This window comes from Dermochelys coriacea, chromosome 12, assembly GCF_009764565.3.
Source record: "Dermochelys coriacea isolate rDerCor1 chromosome 12, rDerCor1.pri.v4, whole genome shotgun sequence".
Classification (NCBI taxonomy): Eukaryota; Metazoa; Chordata; order Testudines; family Dermochelyidae; genus Dermochelys; species Dermochelys coriacea.
The window spans coordinates 23,168,351-23,188,695 of NC_050079.1; the positions used below are offsets into that span (position 1 = coordinate 23,168,351).

Sequence of the window (20,345 nt, forward strand, 5' to 3'; positions counted from 1 at the left end):
CTTGATAGAACTCTCCAAAGGCAGAACCTTTACGATCTGTGCTCTTTGTAGTTTTGGCACATAAGCCTGGATAAACAGTCAAGAATGATGATAATCTTTGCAACCCAACTTGGTTGGTACAGATGGTTGTGCATGCCAATGCACATAAGCTTATCACCAGAGATGTTCCAGAGAAATTTCACCTAAGTGCTGGACGCATTGCCTGGGAGGAAAATAATTGCAGAACAGATCTTCATTGTAGGCAAAAGGAGCAATGATACAGAAACTGAATGAGACCATGACAGAAAACTACAAGCTTTTCTTCAGTGATATAGAGACAAGAACATAAGACTCAACCCAGAGAAAAATACGTGACTCAGACAGTGTGAGATGACATACACTAGACATCTGCTCACAGCAGAGGGACTAAAAGCAGAATCCAACAAGATCAAGGCAGTCAGAGCTATGCCAACTCCAGTGGATGTGAAACAAGTATGGCACTTTATTGGAATGACAAATTTTCTGTCCAAGTTCTATCCATACCTGGCTGCAGCAGAAGAACCCATACATCAGCTCACAATGCAGGATGTTGACTAACGCTCAGAGATGCCCAATAGTAAACATTTGACGTGCTGAAACAAATGATAACAGATGCCCCTGTCCCGAAGTACCACCAGCCAGAAGAAACATTGACACTCTAGTGTAATACCTCTGAGAAAGAACTGGGTATAGTTTTTTGCAGGAGCAGCCAGTTGCTTATGCCGACAGAGCCCTGTCAGAGACTGAACAGGGGCATGTCCAATTAGAAAAAGAACTTTTGGCTATTGTATTTGGAGTACAGCAATTCCATTAGTACATCTATGGCAACTCAATAATAGTGCAATCAGACCACACTCCCCTAAAGACAATCATAGCAAAGCCCCTTCTTATTGCTCCAGAGAGATTGCAGCACATGTTGATTCAACTTCACCACTGCCAGACAGATCAGATACTGTTCAGAATGACTACTGGTGTTAGCGGACATTGAGGCATATATACACAGCATCAGTGAGTTGGGAGAGGGGAATTAGGACACTAAAACCATTAACATGCTGCACTACCTCCCCAGTTTCAACAGCAAAGATGATAGAAATCAAAGAGGCTACAGAAAAGGACATCCAACAACAGGCAGTCAAGACTGCGATACTAACAGGGAGGCCAGAAGACAAAAGCCAAGTACCAGTCGGAGCAGAACCACATTTTCAGATTGAAGATGAGATGAGTGTGCAGGGTGGAATTATATTTCAAGGGCAGAGAGCTGTTGTCCCTTCCTCATTATGTAATAATGTCATACAAAAAATACACACCTCACACCTGGGCATTGACAGATGTCTTAAGCAGGCCCAAGAGTGTGTTTACTGGCCAGGAACATATAGACAACTATACTTCTTGATAGTAGGGCATGACACCTGCTTGTCATATGAGAGCTGTCCACCCAATAATGGGGAAATGGGGGAGCAGACTTATTCACCTTCAATGAAAAGCAATACTTGGTTACTATGGACTGCTATTCAAATTTTTGGGAGGTCAATGCCTTTCCTGATACAAAAAGTAAGGTGATGATTGGCAAACTGAAGGCCTGCTTTGTGAGATATCACATTCTGGACACTGTATCCCCTGACAACAGACCCCAATTTGCCTCAGAAAAATTCAAGGAATTTGCAAGCAAATGGGAGTTGAAGCACTACACCTCCACCCCAGCCAAGGTGGAATCAGCTATGAAAACAGCTAAGAGACTGTTACACAAGACTGTGCCTTGTGATTCAGATCCTCAGCATTCTGGTACACAGGAATACCCCACCACAGAGGTGCCAAAACAGTCCAGCACAGGCAATGATGGGGAGAAGGACAAAACTCTACTACCAGTCAGGGCTGCCCAGAGGATTCAGGGGGTCTTCAGCGGCTGGCGTCCTTCCGCACCGGGTCTTCGGGGCACTTCGCCAAAGACATGGAGCGGAAGGACTCCCGCCGCCAAATTGCTGCCGAAGACCCAGAGCGGAAGAAGCGGTGGTGGGTCTTTGGGGGTTGGTCCTTCACTCCGGGTGCCTTCAGCGGCACTGAAGGACCCACCGCCGAAGTGCCACCAAAAATTCTCCTGGGGAACCCTGAAAACTCTCCTGGGGCCCCCTGAAAACTCTCATGGGGACCCCTGCGGGGCCCAGGGCAAATTGCCCCACTTGCCCTTCCCCCCCCCCGCAGCCCTGGTACCAGTGAAAGGAGATCTGTTCCAGCCTGAAGTATAGAGATAACACTGAGAGGAAATGGCCAACAATCAGAAAAAGCAGGCACTAGAGTACAACAGGTCAGCTAAGAACTTACCAGCCCTGGAGACAGGCACTCCTGTGGGGATCCACCTAAAGACACCAGAAGGAATGGGCTAAAGGACCTGCAAGGGGTGCAGTGGGATTCACATCATGTGAGGTGACTTCAGAAGAGAGACAAGTGACAGACTAGAGGAGCTCAAGCTATTTAGCTTAACAAAGAGAAGATTAAGGGGTGACTTGATAACAGTCTATAAACATCTACACAGGGGACAAATATTTAATAATGAGCTCTTCAATCTAGCAGAGAAAGGTAAAACACAATCCAATGACCAGAAGTTGAAGATAGATAAATTCAGACTGGAAATAAGGCATACATTTTTAACAGTGAGAGTAATTACCCAGTGGAACAATTTATCTTGGGTGGTTGTGGATTCTTCACCACTGACAATTTTTAAATCAAGATTGGATGTTTTTCTAAAAGAAGTAGGAATTATTTTGGGGGAGTTCTATGGCCTGTGCTGTATGATCACGTTCCCTTCTGGCCTTAGAATCTATATATTCAAAGGAACAGGAAGCACTTATGAGCCAGCAGCCCAGAGAGAGCCTACAGAGATACAGCGATCATCACAGAACAGAGAGACAGAAAACCACCGGAAAGGAGGAGACTGCAAAGACAGATAGTTTGCCAGACTTGGAGTCAGTGAGACAGAGATAGGTCACTCCCGATATGGTGACATGTTGAGGAGACCAAACTATTTGGAAGACTATGAAACCATCTGAATCTGTGGTAAAGAGGAGACTTCAACTCAGATATGTGTTAGCAACCTCTGTCCGAAAGAACATGGGTGGAGCTCTGGGCACCAGCTATGTTTTTAATGTTTATATAAAATGTTTATAAAACAGGGAAGATGTAGCATGATCAGTGGAAATGGAGTCAGAGGGCCCATGTTTCCTGCAGTGACTTTTATCAAGGGAACACCAGGAAAACAGGGAATGCAAGGAATTGGACTAGAAGCAATGCAGCCACATGGACAGAGCAGTGAACAGGGTTTAATAAAGTTCTACTTGTTCAATTTAACCTTCATTCAGCTTCTTTCTTTGCTAATAAAACATGTACCCTGGCTCTCTTCAAGAGGTGAATTTCACTTAAGGGAGCACAAGGACTACCACACTGTGCCTGGTCCCTCATTGGATGCACAAGTGGCAGGGAGACTCCTTGTGACCTTTTCTTCTCTGGGCATAAACAAGAGAATGGACAGTGTCAGTACAAGGAGGACTTAAGGCTATGTTAGCATTATAAGTACTGGATATGGTACTATTCATTTCAATAAAATGCTGTCCTCAATAATGCAAAACCACAGACCCTGCAGTCCTTATTCAGTCCTTCATTTGGCCCATTCCAACAAGTCAACAGGATTTTTGCCTACTTCAGGACTGTACGATGAGGTCTTAACATGCACAGTATGCATCTGTACCAGCATATGCTAAATCAGACAGTACAGAGCAATATCTTTGTACATCACAGTATACAGGTTACACTTTCTGACATCATTTTGTCTTTTTGACAAGAAAACAGCCATTCATATATTCCATATCAGATCGAAACAGTGCACATGGCACAAAGCTCTTCATGGCAATTCAAATCCCACATCAATTTTTGGAATATAATTTTTAGGAACATAAGTAATTCATTTCCTAGATAGCATGTTTTCCAGTTCCTTGGCTGAATGCTTTGATAACTATGGAACTGAAACACAGCATATGTTTGCTGATTGGGTAACTATTCTCTCTCTGTTGACTGATTCAAACAGACAATGCAGTGAACAAACAGCCAGGCATGTTATAAAGTTGTTAGGAAAATGATATACATTAAACCCGAGTTAAGGAAGGAAGGATGGATTGTAAAGGAAGAGTTAGATTATTTTTTACCGCATACTCTTATTGGTATTGTAGCAGCTCAACAAAAGCAGGATATCCCACCAAATAATTTTTACAGTTGCTAGCTATTAGAGACTGAATTCAACATGCTGGTGTTTGAAAATAAACTGAAAACTTTCAATACAGCAGACAGAATAGCAATGGCAAATTTATCGTTACCTTTCTGAGAGTCAATAACAAAGTTTCCCTTTTGATTCCCTGCTACAATGTCATAAGTCACACCATCACCATCAGGGTCTATAGCACTGACTGTAGCAATCAATGTATTTGGGCCTGCATCTTCAGAAACAAAACTCCTGTAGCTGTTAAAAAGAATTGTAAAGAGAAATTACAATATATGATGAAAAAATAAATGTACAACTGAATGTATATTTAAGAGCAGCATTTGTTGACTGTTTAAATGTAAGGTAGAAGTTTATAGTTTAATGAATAATGCAATTAAGCTGATGAGATATTCTACCTTGTTAACCAGTGAATCAATAAAAGTTAGACGTCAAATCAATCAATCAACAGACTCTTTCTGCTTTTCCCTTTAGTGGATTTCCCTTGCAAACTTCTAGGGAAAAGAAAGTTTACCTTCCACAAGGATTTGGGTGAAATGTGGGTTTCACCATTTTATCTACACCCACACAGAAAAAAACGGAGAATGGACATATGAATGTCAAGATATAATGTATTACACATTATACATAGGACCAGGGTACAGGGGTCATCATCATAGTTTATCACTCCAAAACCGCAACCAAGACCTGGTGTCATCACTTATCTCAAATAGCTCCTCAGGAGTGCAAGATATTGACAGAGGGAACTGTATCAGGCTATGTCCAAGTGTTTGTCTAGCTCTTCACATTCACATTTGGGGTCATCCCTCAACTTCCACTTGGTGAAATTATCACCAGTTTTTCCCATCCGAGCTCTCACTCGGTTTAGAGTACACTAGGATTTTTGTTCAAAATACAAAAACCAAAAAGAAAAGAAAAAACCAACAACCCCCCAGCCCCTAAAATATGGGTAAACGAAAAGTACACTGGTGTAAACCCAGACTAACTTCACTCCGTTCACTGAGATCAGAATCAGTCCCAACATGGCCAGACTTGCAAGATGAAATCAACCACACTCAGAAACCATGGCAATGAGGGCCATATATATTCCTAGACAAAGAGCCTGAATTCAAGACAAAACTTCCCTTACATTTTACATTTACTGACTTCTATGTCAGGCTTCAGAGTAGCAGCTGTGTTAGTCTGTATTCGCAAAAAGAAAAGGAGTACTTGTGGCACCTTAGAGACTAATAAATTTATTTGAGCATAAGCTTTCGTGAGCTCCAGCTCACTTCATTGGATGCATTTGGTGGAAAATACAGAGGGGAGATTTATATACACATACAGAGAACATGAAACAATGGGTTTTATCATATACACTGTAAGGAGAGTGATCACTTAAGATGAGCCATCACCAGCAGCAGGGGGGGAAGGAGGAAAACCTTTCATGGTGACAAGCAAGGTAGGCTATTTCCAGCAGTTAACAAGAACATCTGAGGAACAGTGGGGGGTGGGGTGGGGGGGAGAAATAACATGGGGAAATAGTTTTACTTTGTATAATGACTCATCCATTCCTAGTCTCTATTCAAGCCTAAGTTAATTGTATCCAGTTTGCAAATTAATTCCAATTCAGCAGTCTCTCGTTGGAGTCTGTTTTTGAAGTTTTTTTGTTGAAGGATAGCCACGCTCAGGTCTGTAATCCTCACCCATAACTATTTCACATTTGGGGACAATGTATACTTTCAAATCAGTGGCACTGCGATGGGTACCCGCATGGCTCCACAGTATGCCAACATTTTTATGGCTGACTTAGAACAACGCTTCCTTAGCTCTCGTCCCCTAATGCCCCTACTCTACTTGCGCTACATTGATGACATCTTCATCATCTGGACCCATGGAAAAGAAGCCCTTGAGGAATTCCACCAGGATTTCAACAATTTCCATCCCACCATCAACCTCAGCCTGGACCAGTCCACACAAGAGATCCACTTCCTGGACACTACGGTGCTAATAAGCGATGGTCACAAAAACACCACCCTATATCAGAAACCTACTGACCGCTATTCCTACCTACATGCCTCTAGCTTTCATCCAGATCACACCACATGATCCATTGTCTATAGCCAAGCTCTACGATATAACCGCATTTGCTCCAACCCCTCAGACAGAGACAAACACCTACAAGATCTCTATCATGCATTCCTACAAATACAATACCCACCTGCTGAAGTGAAGAAACAGATTGACAGAGCCAGAAGAGTACCCAGAAGTCACCTACTACAGGACAGGCCCAACAAAGAAAAAAACAGAACGCCACTAGCCATCACCTTCAGCCCCCAACTAAAACCTCTCCAACGCATCATCAAGGATCTACAACCTATCCTGAAGGATGACCCATCACTCTCACAGATCTTGGGAGACAGGCCAGTCCTTGCTTACAGACAGCCTCCCAGTCTGAAGCAAATACTCACCAGCAACCACACACCACACAACAGAACCACTAACCCAGGAACCTATCCTTGCAACAAAGCCCGTTGCCAACTCTGTCCACATATCTATTCAGGGGACACCATCATAGGGCCTAATCACATCAGCCACACTATCAGAGCCTCGTTCACCTGCACATCTACCAATGTGATATATGCCATCATGTGCCAGCAATGACCCTCTGCCATGTACATTGGTCAAACTGGACAGTCTCTACGTAAAAGAATAAATGGACACAAATCAGACGTCAAGAATTATAACATTCAAAAACCAATTGGAGAACACTTCAGTCTCTCCGGTCACTCAATTACAGACCTGAGGGTGGCTATCCTTCAACAAAAAAACTTCAAAAACAGACTCCAACGAGAGACTGCTGAATTGGAATTAATTTGCAAACTGGATACAATTAACTTAGGCTTGAATAGAGACTGGGAATAGATGAGTCATTACACAAAGTAAAACTATTTCCCCATGTTATTTCTCCCCCCCCCGCACCCCACCCCCCACTGTTCCTCAGATGTTCTTGTTAACTGCTGGAAATAGCCTACCTTGCTTGTCACCATGAAAGGTTTTTCTGCTTTCCCCCCCCTGCTGCTGGTGATGGTTCATCTTAAGTGATCACTCTCCTTAAAGTACCTGTGGCACCTTAGAGACTAACAAATTTATTAGAGCATAAGCTTTCGTGAGCTACAGCTCACTTCATCAGATGAAGTGAGCTGTAGCTCACGAAAGCTTATGCTCTAATAAATTTGTTAGTCTCTAAGGTGCCACAAGTACTCCTTTTCTTTTTGCGAATACAGACTAACACGGCTGCTACTCTGAAACCTCTCCTTACGGTGTGTATGATAAAACCCATTGTTTTATGTTCTCTGTATGTGTATATAAATCTCCACTCTGTATTTTCCACAAAAGCATCCGATGAAGTGAGCTGTAGCTCACGAAAGCTTATGCTCAAATAAATTTGTTAGTCTCTAAGGTGCCACAAGTACTCCTTTTCTTTTTGACTTCTATGTATTCATTGGTGCATTAACATAAGGTTGGGGGGGGGGTTTAGCATTTAATATGCAACCCAATAAGGGAACTAAATTATTCTGGTTTAGCTCAGCTATTCAAAACCCCAGGGACACTGTCTTAGCTCTTCATCAGAAAATCAAATGAACTGTAACTCTGACAACTTTAAGCATTAAATATAGGAGCAGAAGAGTTCAAATCATCAGGAAAGGTCTCTTAAGAAGCAGAAGGAGAAAACTGACAAAATGATACAGAGTGGTAGCCTCAAGCAACTCATAATCAAGGAATAGGATAATTATGGGGAAAGAGAGAGAGCTCCAGGCTAAGAATTATGAGTTTATACTGGACTGTAAATCTATTTAAACAAAGCACAAAAAGACAACATCATCATCTTGATTTGTATCTCTGCATTGGTCCATGATTGAGCATAAAATTAACTGCAGATTGGGGTCTTTAGGGGCACTAAGTTATAGATGATCACGATGAATCTATGTAACAGAGCAAACTTCAAATAAGACCTGCTTGAAGTTCATCCTTAGATTCAGGAAGGCATCAGCAAGGGCAAGATAAACCAAAATGAATGCTTTCACCTGGAATGTAGATAGAGAACAAAAGAACAGCTTTTGGAAGGAAGCTAAGGAATTTGGAGACTTATCCTCTTAGTACTGAGCAACACCTGCAAAGTGCTCAGCACCTCAGACTCAGGTCTTTGGACTGCGTCTATAAAGCATGGAATGATCATGAAACATTGGGTCAACTTCTGTCCTCAGTTGCACCCATACAGTCCCACTGAGTTAAGTAAAAATTGCATGCATTCACATGACGGCAGAATTTTCTTTATGTTCATCTCCAAATGTATGCAATGGCTACACAGACTGCAGATGTAAAATAATAACCCCCTATAAAAGCATTTTTCATAATTAAAAATAATGCTCATTTTTTACAATATCCTCTTGGTAAACTCAAACAGGAAGCCTGCTTTTCTTTTGCTACACATATGCTCTGGTTTGACAAAGAGCTGTTCACAACATAATGAGTGCTGGCACTCATTTTCTAACAAAAAAGGGTACTACAAGGAAGCATTTGTTTTTAAAGAAATAACCACACAAGATTAAACAATTATTCATACACTGCAAAAAGATACAAGAAATAAGAGGATAATGGATTAGTGTGCCTATCAGCCTTGACAACATCCATTTAATAGCCTGGAATATTTAAAAAAAAAGGGGGGAGCATGTTCTGAAGAACCACAGTCTTTAGATTCTGGATTAGCCCTATTTGGACATGCAGAGCACCACTAAGAATTTTGTGTTACAAAGGTCAGCTCTTTTCATGCCAAAACTATCTGAGGGATGTTTAGTTCCCCCTCAGCTGCTGGCTCACTAGAAGGAAGGAAGGTAGGAAATTGTGAAGACACATATTACCTTTAGGTATTATAAGGGCTGTCAAGAAGTCTTGATGTTGTGTTCAGACAAACCACAAGTTTGGCACCACAAAATCCCTTCCTGATCTTTGCTCTGAGCAACTTTTACTTTTAAGATGATGCATAAAAATCAGAATTTGACAGTGGTAAACTGGGAATTCCACTGCAGAGTCTGTAATTTGCATGTAAGCTCACAGTGCTTTTGACACAGATTCAGACACTTTAAGACTCAAGGTTTGAAGAGGACTGTGCTTACTGAAGCCTGGAAAATGCTCTCTGTGTTGATGGGAGATGGGATTGGGTGAGATTAAGTGCCTTCCATTTATTTATTATTGACATTTATCTTGTGATTTCTTTATATTGCAGGAGTCAGTTAGGACTCTGTCATCTACTAAACATTTTGTTTTAACAATTCAGTAAAATAGTCAACATTTTGCAGCACTATCTCCAAAGCCTAAACAGAGTAATTAAGGGCAAGATTCTGCTGTGCACTCTGGATGTGCTGGGATGTGGAGGGACAGAGTTGCTGCCTAGACTCCAAGCATTTCTGATTTTACTGTGGTCTCCTGGAGTACTCAGTCTGAAGCAGTAGCTCCACCGCTCTTGGAAAGGATATCCCGTCCTGCTATCTCTCTACACAGCCAGCTCTGACCAACTCTGGCCAGCTCTGACCCACCCTCCACCTTTCAGATAATTAGTACTCACGCAAGCTCCAGCATGGAGTAAGGATTGTGGTATCCATTAGGATTCTGGACAGCACTTGTGCAGGGCAGGAAGGGGGGAGCAGGGATAGGAATAGTCTCCAACACCTTCCCTATAATAATGTGAGTTCTCACTTCTAGTTGATACGTTTTCTCCCACTAACATAATGTATGTTACAAATGTAAGTTATCTAGCATGTGTAGAGTAAAGAATTCTTTCAGATAGAGCAGTGATTGGAGCCTACACAGACGTAATACTTGTTCACTTTGAGACTGATGATGAAGTCCTGCAAAACTTCCCAATAAGAATTTTTAGGAAATAAAATATATTTTTATAAAATTTACAAGCTTGAACTTTTTGCACTACACATTAATGACTCATTCTTGTTCCCATTTATATTAATGGAAATTTTGTCAGCAGCTTATCTCATGAGATTTCTGACGTATTGGGACACATCCAGAAAAAAGACTTCTTCTAGTTTTGGATCTGACCCAAAATCAGGACTCCTGAAGAGCATTTGGATGCAGGAATTCAAATATTAAAAACAAAAACTCAGGGAGGGAGATGTTAGATATGAGGCACCATTTCAGGTTGATCTCCATTTTAAAAAAATCTACTTTTGCTGCTACCATTTGAAGTAGCTATCCTACGAAGAATGATGACTCAGGACCAAATTCTGTAGAAATGTTTAAGGATGTATAAGTTGGACTCAGACCCCATTAGTCTTACTTCCTCTGATTTGCCAAAGTGTGAGTGAATGTACAAGATTCTATGTTGGTATGATTTATATGGTGAGGAGCTGGAAGAAGATATAAGTAAGGGGAAGCTTACTTTAGCATACATGCTTTAAATGCTATTCTTCATTCCTTTTCTTGCTTCACTTGTCTCTTCTGGAAATGATGTGTGAATTACACCAGATTAGATTTACTACAAAATTCAGAGGTGATAAGTAAGGGTGAGTATAGTCTAAGTGTGTTTAAGTGAGAAAGTCTAAATTTAAATCAACCTATGGAATTCTAAACTGATAGGATATATATGCTGAAAGAACCAGAAGAAGGTTCAAGACTAACTCGGACTGTTCAGATTCATCAATGAAGAATGTTTCCCACAATCTTTTGAAATCATCTCTAAATTCTGTGGTTAGGAACCAAACTTAAGGACTCATTTTACTGGAAGTATGAAATTTCTGAGCTAAATCCTTGTGGAGTGTAAATTAGTGTAAGTCCACTAATTTCAATGAAGCTATGCCAATTTAAACCAGGTGAAGGGCTGGCCCTCTGAGCATGTCTCAGTTCCTGTGATAACTTATGGATGTCAAAATGTAAAAAGAAAAGAGCAATATTTTCAGAGTTTTAAAAATGTCTTATATATTTACATGGTCTGAGAAAACTTGGGTGCTTCATCATTCATGTTTGAAACACGGATTCTAACAGTTGCTGTCCCAGTCTTTGGCTCTTCTCCTTTATCTACAGCCATAATTATAAATTCATAAAGATGGTTGGGCCGCTCATAGTCCAACTGTGTTGCTGGGAAGATAGTACCATTTGAAGAAATGCTAAAATCTGGACTCAAAGTGTAATATAATATTTCAGCGTTTTCTTCTGAATCACAGTCGCTGGCCGTCACTATTAAAACAGAAGAAAAAGACAATTCCTAGATTAAGATCTAAGGATTAAAATGATAAAAACTTTAATACACAAATTAATGAATGGCATAAAATAACAGTAATAACATTTAATTTAAAATGTGATGCTTGAAATAACTTTTTAAGTAGTATAGGATATAGCATATTTTATACTGATTAACTATGGTTTGAAAACAAGTTGTAAAAAAAGCACATTTTTTACTTCAGCGCTCAATATTTATATCTACAAGTAATCCTTCAAAGTAAGGCATTCAATTGCTTAGCTACTTCCACCCATTGTTATGCCTTTGTCTGCTAAATAGCGCTCTACTATCAAAAGTCTTCTTCCTATGAGGGAACTTATATTCTCATGTTCACCTGATTTGCACCACTCACCCAAATTTACTTTGTCCCCAACAGGCTTGCCTCCTGCAAACACATGATTAGCTTCATATACAAGAGTGGTCGCACAGAGTTCAATTAGACTTCTCATGTATAAAATTAAATAGTTCTTAAATGCACAATCTAAAATAACACATTACTAGATTATAAATTTCATTTCCCATTCAAGAGATGAGTTTTCAATTGTCTAATAATTTGCTATTTTAACCTGTGTATACTTTTTCAAATCATAGGAAAACTGAAGGAATAGCCTTAAATACGTATGCAATTGTTTATTTTGATGTAAATCTGCTTTTCTTCCAGACTCTGCCCTTATTTAATATAATTTACATAATATAATCATATAATGATTTTTTTTCATTTCATGCATTACACAGAACTGCATAATTTAAAAGTGAGTTATTTGGTTATTTGGCAAAATTTTGCTCCCCTCACTCACCTAAACACACATACATACACACAAAAGGCCCTGAATACAGCAGAACTGGTGTAGTTCAGTGGAATGGAATGGGGAGGATACAGCATGTGGACAGCCCACAGAGGCTCTGTGCACCATGGAGCTGTGTTCCATGAGGATTCCCTCTGTCCCAGTGCACAGGATGGTTTCAAAGGTGCACAGAAGAGATGGGTTGATGGACTCAACTTCTGACCATCTCCATCCTTCAGAAACAGAGACACAGCAGCTGCTGGGATACTGCAACTCTGAGGATGTAATAGCAGCCACAGCATCTGTACTGCCACTTCATAATCCTACAGAAAAGATTTGTTTCCTTCCTTTCTCCTCCCTCTCCCAGCTTCGTTCAGCTGTACACAGGGCAGAGGAGTTTATGCTTGTGAACCAATTCTGCAAGGTGCCAAGTACCTCCTCAAAGCTGTTGCACATCCCACCCCTAGAACTGACACCTTGGTGCTTCAGAGGGAAAATTCTAATTAGCAGCAGAAAACAATTCTCATACTGTTTGTAGTGAATAGATTTTAAAGTGCTAACCTTGCAGAAGTACAGTTGTCATGGGAACTATTTCAGGAACATTGTCTTTGCTGTAGATTGACTGCTGGAATTCTGGGGCACAATCATTCTCATCTGTGATTACAACCAAAACCTGAATGGAAGAGATGAGAGCATTAAGTAGTATCAAAGTGGATCAGAGCAATGTCTTCACTGGTATAGATATATCTGCTGCAAGGATTTTTCAAAAATAATCATCTTAGAGGATTTCAGAAGCTATAGCCCATAGGAAAAGCCATTTTTGTTAGATTGTTCATTTCCTGCTGAGAACTGTTTTTATGTTAGACAGAAATTCTTAAGTAGTGGCAACTGTCATATCCAAAAATTCTTCTATGGCAAGATTTTTCCATTTTTTCCTCATGGACATTGACTGTTATTTTCCTATTTAATTACAGGTCCAATGGATTCTCCATTTTCTTAGCATTCTTTTTCAATAGTGCATCTTGAATACATTTTTATTATTTCTACCACTGTAAATACTAAAGCAATTAATTCTTCTGCCATGCATATTACGCTTTTACCAGTATAAATTTGCTGAGACCAGATTTTGAACTCAAAGACACTGGTGTAAATCAGGAGATAAAAATATGGACTAGAAGTCAAATTCTGACTCCTAATGGTATTATAAAATGTTTTCATTTCCCTAAGACAAATATTATGGGTTTAAGTCTCCTCTAACTTAGACCAATGCAAATCAGGAGTAACTCCACAGAAGCCAATGAAGCTACACCAGTGTAAAGAGATTGTAAGTAAAATTAGAATCACACCCTATGTATTCACAAAGCCACCTCATTGTCCTCTTTCAAATACTATCTTAAAACTCTTCTCTGCTGAGATGCCTATAAAACAATCAGCAAAGGTTATCAGCAGACTGTGTGCTCAGACCTCTGCTTACCATGCTGGCCAATGTCATCTCATCGTTTCCTTGTGTTTCCGTCTTTTTATTGTGTCCCCGTTGTCTCGCATCTTATACTTAAATTGTAAGCTCTTTGGGGCAGGGAATGTGTCTTTGTTACATGACTGTACAGTGCTTAGCACAAGTTCCTGGTCTCTAATAAATAAATAATATATGTACACTTCTGCTATGTCTGTATTTCAATGATTTTTTCACCTTTAGAAAGGCTTTTAAGTGTACTGTGACTTGATGTCTTTTAGATACAATATATGCATTAAAAATTACCATTCCTTCATTTCTTATATGATTGTCCCCCATTCTTTAAGCTAAAAATCATTCTGTGTTAATATTCTCTGCTTTTTAAATGAAAATGCTGTAGAATATACACCATGCTCTGTACGCCAGTTTAGAACAAGGATACTGGCATCAGTTCTGGACTGGTGATATTTCTTCCCCTCTGAGCAGGCGAGGGCTGGGAATTGTGGAGAGGCAGTAAACTCAGCTCCTGAAGAGGAAGGAAGCATCTTACATGAATGGATCATTTCAGGAGCAGCATTAATGGGCTCTTGCCTCAACCAGAAACAAGGACACAACACAAAGACTAGGAGTACAGTGGGACAGAATGTGAGGTAGAAAGGAGGGGATAGGAATTAAAGCTATGAAGAATCTGGAAGAACCTGGATAAAGTGCAGGAAAATCATGGCTGTCCTGATCAAAGCAGAAGGATGTGGTGTTACCTCAGCTACACTGCTAAACTGCTCTTGGCTTTCTGTTGCTCCGATCTGAAGCAAGTATTGGTGCTGGTCACTCTCATAATCCACACTTCGAGTCAAGCTGATCTCTCCTGTTGCATGATGGATGCTGAACAGGCCACTAGGATTAGTTAGCAAATTGTAGCTCAGGGAATTGTTTTGATATGACAAAGCAGAGACTGTAAGAAATCTGGATCAAAATGAAAAGCAAAAAGCGAAGAGAAAAGACATCAACACAAAATTACCATTTTCCTCTCTGATGTTCTTATCCACAAAAATAACCTCTTATATTTATTTTCCTAATATTGTGATGTTGAATATTAGACTTCTGAAATACCAGAATATGGCAAAAATGCAATAAACTGCAAACCCAGTCCTGCATGCCTGATGCAAGCAAAACTCACTGTAGTAAATGAGGATTGTATCTCAAGACTACAGGACTGGATGCTTTTTTTATAAAATGCTCCTCAGACCTGCTATCTTGAGGCAAAACAGGTAAAAGCTAGAACCTTGGGAATATGGTATACTAAGGATTAAAAATCCAGCCAGGCTATAAAGAGAGGATTTTGTTTTAGTTTTAACTGAATTTGCTTAGTCTGTCATGACAACCTGTTGCAATGATTTTCAGTCAGGGAAATAAAGTTAAATCAAGAGCCAAAGGATTTAGCCTAATAAGGAAACAGTTAATTTCCTGTCCTGATCAGAGGATCTTAATGTTTGGAGAGCTAGCTGCTACAAAAGGAAAAAGCAGGTCAGTAATACTGTATATTTAAGATATAAGGCCATATGAATGACCTTAAAAGATAAAAGTGAGATTCTTTAAATCTACTATCCTGTTTCATGTTTCCAATAAAATCGATGGGGGTCATGTACTGACTTCACTGGGAAAGGGACAGAGTCAAAATAGCACACTACTTCACTCACTCATAGTGAGCTACTAGTGGCCTATATAATTTTTTTAAATAGGGGCCAATATATTTATTGAACCTTCGAAGTTCAATTCCTTTAAAATAAACACCCAGAACTGTGGATCTGAACTTTATTAGTATTTTGAAAACCTCTTGATCTGCAAAACTAAGTAATGTTGTCTTACAATATTTTCAAAAAAATTTATTCCCAATTTGATCTCTTTTGTTGGTGCATGCTGTCAGTGCTGATTGTGTTGAGGTTTGTATCTTTAACTTTGTAGATATTTAATGAAAATTTAAAAGAAGAAAAATCACAAAGGAAACATTTTGAGTATTTCAAATAGAAAATACATCCTTCAGCCATTTGTTGCCTGATCATGCAAGGTGCTAAGAGCCTTGTGAAAGAAGATTCCCCCAAACTCCAAGGAAGAGCAGGATCAGGCCCTTGATTTGCATGAAATGGCGAATAAAAACATTATACCTTTCAATAAATTATTAATGATTCCATTGCAAATATGTTACTAAGGTGGTGGGTGTGGTTTGGTTCTAATCCTATAGAAAGTGCAATTGCTCTCTTAGATTGGGACAAATGCTTTTTGATAATGCCGAGGCACACCCACTTGTTTTCAGCGCTCCTGTTTCAGCATGCAATAGCTTTAATGCTTTTATATACAACAAATGTTGGTGTGCAAATGCAATTACATGCCCAGTTATTTGTGTATTTGCCAATTTTTGCCTACACAACATAGGCACAGTGTTTTCTGTTCCTTTAAGATACAGGCATTCAGAAGTGGGTCCTTATGAGTTTCATAATCATTCTCTGTAAGCAATCTTTTCCAGTTTGGATTTTTGTACCATTCATAGCACAGAAATCATCCCATGAGGATTTGCAGAGATTGGTACATCTCAGTTTATATGAGTACTTTCTTCCTGAATACTTGCATACTGCTGGCAATGACTTCTTTCAGAAGATCTGGTATTGTGGTTGAAATTTTGAGATATTGCCAAAGGTTGTGATAGGTCGTATCTTGTTTGTTTTATTTATTATTTGTATTACTATAGCACCTAGCAGCCCTAATCATGGACCAGGACCCCATTGTGCTAGACCAGGGATCAGCAACTTTTGGCACATCGCCTGCCAGAGTAAGCCCCCTGGCGGCCCGGGCCAATCTGTTTACTTGCTGAGTCCGCAAGTTTGGCCGCAGTTTGCCACTCCAGGCCAATGGGGGCTGCGGGATGCGGCGGCCAGCACATCTCTTAGCCTGCGCCACTTCCCACAGCCCCCATTGGCCTGGGACAGTGAACCACGGCCAGTGGGAGCTGCGATCAGCCAAACCTGCGGATGCAGCAAGTAAACAAACTGACCCAGCCCGCTAGGGGGCTTACCCTGGCGGGCCACGTGCGAAAGGTTGCCGATCCCTGTGCTAAACCAATCATTGACTAATGGATCCACTTTAATATTAGTACTGTAGGGTTCTACAACAATCTCTGTTAGCAATTCCTGTTAATGTAGAATAATAATTCACTTCCATTGGGTGGCATTATTTATGGTCATGGCCTCTAGTGTCATATTATAATCTGATTACACTCAAGATTAATATTTCATTTCCTTGGGATATTGCTGGGGAACTTGACAAACTTGCTGGCTAACAACCACCCTTAGGTGTGAAAATTGTTTTGAAATGCTGATTAAAAAGTAGTTACAAAGAATCTTATTATTTTTTAGATTTAGCCTTGTCTGACTCCAAGATGGCAGAGATTAAATACCTGGTAGGATTCCACAATTCATAAAACATAGGGACCAAAAGGATATATATATCCATCACACTTTTAAAGCAAACACACAGCATCATCTGATCTCATACATCCTAAATTATTATATCCAGGAAGTCTGTAGCTATATTGGTACTGAAAAAAGTCGACAAAATACAGTAGATAATATGACTAGATTAACAAACATATTACAATACAGACCATGAGCTTTCAGATCAAAGGGCTTCATGGTTTAGCTGTAGAAGGAAACCGTTGCACTACAAATTAGAGCAAGTCAGTGAGGTTGCATAGGTGCAACTGAAGGCAGAATTTGTCCCAGTAAATAAAACTGAGTTTGCTAGTCCAGTAAAAGGTTTGTTTTATCCTGCGCAAATTATGATGCCAGAATTTTTGGTGATATGTACACTGGCATGATAAGACAACAGAATGGAAAATCAAATGACCAAGCTTTGTGGTATCTTCATTTTTGCCCAGTAAGGAAAGCAGCATTCACAGCCTTTTGCTTTTTCTGATTTTCATGTGAGGAACTTGTCACTTTTCCAAACATCGACACAGATCCTGAACTAGCAGAATACATAAAGAATATTTTCCCTTCTTGGTTAATGCTTCTAATTTGTCTTTGAGGTCATTTTTAAAAATAGGAACAACCAGTTTCTCCTATCTACTATTACTAACATCCTTTTCAAATATGAACATCTCATTCTTCACCACTACTTTTCCACATAAAATGATGACTACAAAACAAATCAAACTATATCTATCTTAGATACTCCTTTCTCCAGGATAACTAATAGCCATTCATCATATCTGTTTGCAAACTGCAAATAACGTGAAGGCTTCTGGGTGATGATATCAAGGTTAAGCTGTAGTCTGTGCTATAACCCCTGCTATTAACTGGTACTAGTATGACTTTTAACTGGTACTTACGATTTTCCCTGGAGCGTGTTTTCAGGAACATAAGCAATATATGATATGTTGGTAAATTGTGGTGGTCGAAGCCCCGCAATCACAGAAACAGAAGCAGGAGACCCTTTATTACCAAGTTTATCCACTGCTAACACAGTCATTAGGTATTCCCTGTCCTTCACTAGTGGCAAACCTGTTGTTTTAATCCAACCACTGTCCTTCTCGACCTCAAATCTGTCTTCTCCACCTAAGTAGAAATATAAACCCAGAGACTGTTGTCAGGAAAATTTTTACTGGAATAAAATTGGGAGAAAAACTCTCACTAGAAACTGCCATATGGCAAAATATGCATGGCTACCCCAGAGAAACCAATTCATTGCTGGGGATGGGCAGTTCTGCCACAGCCCTCTGCTAAAGGTGGACAGTTTTAAACTATTGCTGGAGTTTCTTGAGAGTCCCTCCAGTAGATGAGAGGTTATCAGTGAGTCTGTACTTCAAGCTCACTTTGTGCTACAGGAGATCCACAGGATGAGTTCTATCAGGACATGGGGGTGGAGAGGAAGAAGCCACAGTAGTGATTCTGTGTGTGTGTGTGTACGCGCGTATACATATGTACATATCCTTTTAATTTACCTTCTAAGAGAAAGTATTCTACAGCTCCATGGACCCCTTCATCACCATCCACAGCAAGAAGCTTATACACTTTAGTACCTGCTGCAGCTCTAGGAGATACCATGGCCAAGAACGGGAAAGGATCCATGGCCCATTCAGGTGCATTGTCATTCACATCTGACACAGTAAGTTCTAAACGCAGCAAGTACCATTCCTTTCCTGATGGTTAACGGACAAACAAAGGATTAGTTAGCACACTAACTATAAGCACGAAAATAGCTGGGATATAGTATTATTCCTAAATATTGTCCCTATGGGATCCAGTTTAATAGAAAAAATTACTTTTGTAGGCCCCAATCTGCAACTGAGAGCATGCAGATGGACTCCTGTACCTGTGAGTAGAGACACTGACTTCAATGGGCTCCATCAGGACACAACAATCAGCCCAAATGCTGTCAATTGCAGGATCAGGTTCATTATATTCTGTCAATACTACTTATTAGAACTGGTCAAAAAATGACTTTTCTAAGAAAATTTTTTGTAAAAATTTTTCAAGAAACATTTTCTGTCCTTTTCATTGATAGAGAAATTGGAAATTTTAAAAAATTTGAAATGTCTACAAAATTTCTTTGCATTTTTGATCAGCTCTACTATCCTTATTGATGTTACCAGTTGACAACTTCAATGAAAAAGTCATCAGATTTTTACCTTTTATGACAATCAAATAGATTGTTTCAAAACCAAAAATGGAACCCTTTTAATTCTTCTCTAATCCATAAAGAGAAGATAGATAATTAACAAGTGGGTATGCACGCGCTATACCTCTGTCACCATTTACCCAGCCAATGAAAGCTCTTAGAACTCTTGAAATAGTCACTCACACCAGCACTCAGATGGTCAGAAAAGAGTGACAAAAAAGGGAAAATATTTTCTGATATAAGAAATTCTTCTTAACTTTTCAGTGCCTGAACCAGGGGTAAGGGCTCAAAATAAAGGTTAGAGATGACAAAATGGGAAAATACTCTTTGTGAAAAATTCTTTTGAATACTAAGAGGTAGCACTAGAATCCCAGCTCGAAGGAAAGCAGAGCAGAACTCCTTCACTAATTATTGATAAACTGCTGAATAAATCCATATATTCTTGTAACTTATAAATACTTGCCCTAGATATTTCTATTCCTAAATGTTTCCTGATTATTGTTACCAACAGCAACCAGCTTCATATAGAAATATACTTACTGAACTAATATACATTACAACTCTTAACCATCTTCAGCGATTCAAAGTTTACACTAAGCCGTGTTAAATAGAGCTGCTTTCTTCTCAGGAGATTATAAATCCACTTCTTGGACTGACGGATGACTAGATGTACCCAGATCTTGAAAAAAATGTGGCCAGCACCTACCAGCCTGAGGAATATTACTACTTGCCAGACTGAAATACACCAGCACCAAGTGCAATAGCCCCCTCCCCATCCTACTCTGTCTTCCTTTGTCTGGGGACCCCCACTACTTGGTCCTAAAGCCTTTGGTCTCGCAGCAGCTGAACTTTGTGCCCCAATAAATGCTGCCCCCAATAAATCAA

General features: G+C 39.8%; 1 protein-coding gene across 1 annotated transcript in view; it reads right to left on the bottom strand.

Moving 5' to 3' along the window:
• LOC119841045 (neural-cadherin-like) overlaps window positions 1-18,977 on the bottom strand; it is a 77,898-nt gene extending 58,921 nt beyond the window's left edge. Inside the window, exons 1-6 of the mRNA XM_038367987.2 lie at window positions 18,784-18,977; window positions 18,172-18,397; window positions 14,549-14,753; window positions 12,899-13,010; window positions 11,260-11,509; window positions 4,380-4,522 (exon numbers count right to left, since the gene is read on the bottom strand). Of these exons, the coding sequence (XP_038223915.1) occupies window positions 4,380-4,522; window positions 11,260-11,509; window positions 12,899-13,010; window positions 14,549-14,753; window positions 18,172-18,397; window positions 18,784-18,910 (1,063 nt within the window). The 5' untranslated portion in view covers window positions 18,911-18,977. The remainder of the gene's footprint in view (window positions 1-4,379; window positions 4,523-11,259; window positions 11,510-12,898; window positions 13,011-14,548; window positions 14,754-18,171; window positions 18,398-18,783) is intronic.
• Between the last annotated feature and the right edge of the window lie 1,368 nt (window positions 18,978-20,345).